Source organism: Elephas maximus, chromosome 4, assembly GCF_024166365.1.
Source record: "Elephas maximus indicus isolate mEleMax1 chromosome 4, mEleMax1 primary haplotype, whole genome shotgun sequence".
NCBI lineage: Eukaryota > Metazoa > Chordata > Mammalia > Proboscidea > Elephantidae > Elephas > Elephas maximus.
In genome coordinates, this window is record NC_064822.1 from 116,395,121 (window position 1) to 116,400,073 (window position 4,953).

At 48.7% G+C, this 4,953-nt stretch overlaps 1 protein-coding gene across 1 annotated transcript; it reads right to left on the reverse strand.

The window, feature by feature from the left end:
• Positions 1-2,252: 2,252 nt before the first annotated feature.
• MIP (major intrinsic protein of lens fiber) lies at positions 2,253-4,953 on the reverse strand. The gene is made up of 4 exons (XM_049881573.1): positions 4,594-4,953; positions 3,947-4,111; positions 3,434-3,514; positions 2,253-2,580 (listed from the first exon to the last, which is right to left on the reverse strand). The coding sequence occupies exons 1-4, from the start codon at positions 4,951-4,953 to the stop codon at positions 2,395-2,397; spliced, it is 792 nt and encodes a 263-aa protein (XP_049737530.1). The 3' UTR covers positions 2,253-2,394.

The window sequence follows — 4,953 nt, forward strand, 5'->3', positions numbered from 1 at the left end:
GCCTAGGGGCGGAGCGGACCTAGCTGGGCTGGTCCACGTGAGCCCATGTGGGCAGGGGAGTTGGCGATGAAGAAAAGGGAAGAGAGTACAAGTACAGTTTGTTTTATCGGAGTGAATCCGCTACAATGAGCTACAAAACAAAGTGCTATGAATTTTCTGATGTCTTGAGATAATAAGAATCAAAGTCTTTTAGAGGCGAATTATAAACGTTCTTCCCCTTCTAGTCAAGTGGACTGTTCCAAGGCATAAATTGTTAGAAAACCCGAAACCAAACGCGTTGCTGTAGAGTCCATTCTGACTCGTTAAAAACCCTGTAGGACAGAGTAGAGCTGTCTCACAGGGCTTCCAAGGAGCCGCTGGTGCACTCGAACTGCCGACCTTTAGGTTAGCAGCCAACCTCTCAACTACTGCGCCACCTGGGCTCCAAATGGTTAGAAAAGTTAGGCTTTATTGGGAGGACGTGGAGATTTGGAGTAAGGGGAGGAATAGTCTTTTTGTGTGGGGGGGGAGGGGGTCCGTCATACTCTAGAAGCACTTGTGGCACAGTGGTTAAGAGCTACGCTATTAACCAAAAGGTCAGCAGTTTGAATCCACCAATGGGGCAGTTCTACTCTGTCCTATAGGGTTGCTAAGAGTCAGAATCCACTGGTTGGCACCGGCTTTGAGTTTGGTTTCGTCATAACTGTAGTCCCTGCTGTTGCTGTTAGTCCCTGTAGATTCCGACTCATGGCCACCCCATGTGTGCAGAGTAGAATTGCTTCATAGGGTTTGGTGGTGCAAACAATTAATGTGCTAGGCTGGTAACCGAAAGATTGAAGGTTCGAGTCCACCCAGAGGCACCTCAGAAGAAAGGCCTGGTGATCTGTTTCAAAAAATCATCCATTGAAAACCCTGTGGAGCACATGGGGTAGCTATGACTCAGAATCTACTCGGTAGCAACTGGTTTGGTTTGGTTTCGTTTGGTTTGTTATCCTTTAGGCATAGGCTTAAAGCTAGAGAAGTATGCATGAGATTCATTAAAGGAAGAGATCAACAATATTCATCAATCAGTTGAGGGTCTCCTCCAGCCTCTGCTCAAATAAGTGTATTTGCCAACAACAAAAGAGGATAATAGCTCAAAGGGATAATTATCTCCTGAATTATTAAGCATTTGAATAAAAGGAATAGATTTCTGGAGTATGAAGGAGAGTTAGAAAAGACTTGCTTCAAGATGAAAAGACAGATGAGAGAAAAGTGAAATGACACACACGAAAAAGGAAGATAAAGGGGACTGTAGAACTAGCGATAAAAGCAGAAAGATGCCATTTGAAGAGTGTTTCTATTTGCTCTGAGTTAATTAAAACCCTGAGAGAGTCATCAGCCTCTCTCCTTCCTAAGTGCAACCCCCCCCCCCAATTTACTCCAGGCATCAGGTTTCCTGTTCCTGTTGTGGCCTCGGAGAACTCTTCTAGGGTTTAAGTATCAGCTACCAGGAGGCTAATCTGGGGGATATCAGGCAGAATTGTTAAATTGCTTACTTTTTCTAGATTCTAGGCTCATCCACCCCTTATTTAAGGTTGGGAGCTTGCTGGCCCAGGGCCTCTGAAGAGATCCATCATGCCAGAATGAACACACAACCCAGCCAGTGGATGTAGACAGGTTTATAGGGCTTTAAAGAACAGCTCAAACCCCAGTGTTCACTTTTCTCAGAGCTACTTCCCCACCCAAGCCCCTGGGGCAAGCATCCCTGAGGTAAATAGGCTATACTCTTCCATTAACTTCTGCAAAATTTTTTGTCCAATTGCATCCTGACTTGGGGCTTATACCCCTATTCCTCACCACCACCACCACCTCTCCCCTCACTCCCACCTCCATGAGCATCTCAGCCTCAGTCCAGAGAAATACTGAGCCCCTTCTTCCAACTCTTGAAATGCCTTGTCTCCTCCACTCCTCTTCATCTGCCGCCTGTGAGGAGTAACTTCCAGCTTCCCTGCTCCCTCACAAATCAAGAGCCACACGCTGACTGGTAGCAGGGTAAAGGCCAGAAACTCAAGGTCTTAGCTCCCTGTGCTCACCACACTGGGTTAGGGGAGGGAGGCATAGGATGATGCCTTTTTCTCCTTCCCTAGCGCTTGTGCCCCAAAACTCAGACAGCCACACTCACCCACATTCATACGTACAAATCATGTACACATGGCGATGGGAGGCGGGGTGGGGAGGAAGGGAAGTTTGCACCAACCAGCTCATGAATGCAACTTGAAAGATTTCACACAGCAAAAGGAAAAAAACACACACACACATAAATTAAAAAAATAAAGAAGTACATGCCCCTCCCCACATTCTCTTTCTTCATCCAGAGGCTGGCTCAGCCCCTCCACGTAAACCCAGAAGCTTCCTTCTGTCCAGGTGAAGCTTTTACAGGGCCTGCGTCTTCAGTTCAACAGGTTCCCCTGTGCCCTCTGGTTGTCCACTGGGGTCACTGGGCCTGACTCCCTTGAGGATAGACAGTCTCTCAGAAACACTCTTGAGCCGAGGGAAGAGAAGAAAGTCATAGAGGAGGCTGCCCAGGCCCCCTCCGATGATTGGGCCCACCCAGTATACCTGTAGGAAGAGGAACAGAATACTCAGGAATGGGGAGGGGACCAAGAGCAAGGCTGCTCTCTTTCCTACCTCTTCAATGGAAAATAGACATCCTGGACTTGGCACATAAAATTGGGCATTACCTAACTAGAAATCAGTGTTTGTTTGTTTTTTAAACCCTAGGTTCTCACTGCCTGCACCTCAAAACCCACCGTTTCTTTTCTGATTCATCAAATCATTCCTGTATCTCACACGTTTTTAGCACATGTATATTCTATTTGTTACTACCAATGTGCACTAGCTTACAAATATCTTTGAAAATTTTTGGAATTATTTTCAAATGTTTAGTTTGCATTTGGTCAACAACATAAACACAGCCAATATCTATTGAGGCTTAGTTCACACATACGACTTCCACATTTACTTCTCATAATACCCCCATTTTATACTCAAAGAAGCTAAGGCTCAGAATGGTTGAGTTACTCGCCCAAGGTCACACACAAGGCTAGTAAAGCGCTAGGACTGGAACGGGGCCCAGGCCCATCTGTGTGCTCAACACATTCTGATCTCTGAGATGAGAAGTTTTTGTCTTTGTGTTCACTTATCTGACCTCATGGTCCTAGTTTCACATCCAGTGGGTACTTAGCAAAAATGCGTTGGCTAACCAGAGAAGGAACAACATGAGCAAGAGCTTCTCCTTCTAGCAAAATAGTGAGTCCTGTTCACAGAGGCATGCCAAGCCCTCTTACAGCCGCCTTGGCTGAGGCACTGGCAGAGCAGCCAACACACCCAGATGGAAAGCAGAACCAAACCTGGAAACTGCAGCCCACACCCATCTAGCAGGGCTTCAGGATGTCCTTCTCTCCCCACTCACCCAGTGGTTGGTGAAGTTTCGAGTGAGAATGGCAGGAGCAAAGGAGCGGGCAGGGTTCATGCCTGCACCAGTATAATACATCTGCAAAAGACACAGTTGTAACTGAGACACCCTCCCATTCTACCCCAACTCCTCTCCCCACAACCCACATTGCTCCTGAGAATTGGTACCTTGCCTTCGGCCAGCAGCAAGTGGGGAAGAACAACCTGCGTGACTCTCCAAGGGTGCCTACAGTGGGGTGAAGGCACTGATGCCCCATCTGGGGGCACTATGGACCCAAAGGCAAAGCCCTCATCTACTGGTGACTTCCACCTTGGAGTCAAGAAGGACTACATATAGTATCACAGGGAGAAGAATAAGGCAGGGTTGATTGCCCTACGGTGACTGATACAGAGTGCGGTGGATAACGTTCATGTTTGACAGTGGGTTAGGCAGGAAACACTCTGAAAACTCAGAAAAGGTTTTGGGGCCCTAGAATGCTTGAACAAGAAGTTGCTCCCATCTTCTGCTTACCCCAAAGAGGTGCCCCAGGGTGAGGGAGAAGCCAACAGCCAGGGCCACAGAGCCCAGACGGCCATTTCGCCTCTCATCATATGTAGCAAAGATGCAGAGCACGAACTGGAGTGTCAGGAAGATCTCCACCATGGTGGCCTGGCCCACACTCACCCCAGGATGCAACTGAGCAAAGGAAGAAGAAGGGAGGTAGCTCATTAGGGCTGCCACAGCATTACCTTCTCAAGGCTTCCCAGGCAGGGCTACCCTTACGGCATCCATTCCCTGAAGGACCGTATAACCCCCTTCCTAGTAGTTGTATTTATATCTTAATTTCTTCTAATAGTACTCCTTTGAGGTGGATGTAATTGCACGAACTTACACAGATGGGGAAACTGAGGCTCCCCTAAGATAAAATAAGTTTTTCATCAAGACCCTGCAAGGAATTTGAAGGAAAGCTGGGACCTGAGTTCAGGTTTTTTGATTCCCAATCTAGGACTCTATGCCTTCCTTACCCCCTACATACCACCTCTTGATCCTCCCACTCTGAAACACACACACACACACACACGCACACAGAGACCAGTTCCCTGGGGGAACTGATCCACCCACCCCAGGCAGGATGTCACGGCACCAGGCTCCCCCAGCCCCTCTCAGGCGACCATTACCGTGTTAAGTGCTAGGTTTCCTCGGACGGCAGGCGGGGTAACACTGTATAGCATGGCAGCCCCAGCCACAGCTCCCAGGAGCTGGGCTGTCATGTAGCAGAAGGCACGGAGCAGGGACATCTGGGAGCCCACAAGGAAGGCAAAAGTGACTGCAGGATTGACATGGGCTCCACTGATATGGCCAACGGCCTGCACCAGCGTAGCCAGGGCCAGGCCAAAGGCCAGAGCCACCTGCAAGACATGCAGTGGGCCAGGGGACCAACGCAGCGAGGCCCCCAGACCAAAGAAGACATAGAAGAGGGTGGCAAAGAGCTCAGCGAATATGGCCCTCCAGAAGGAGGCTGACCGAAGTTCCCACAT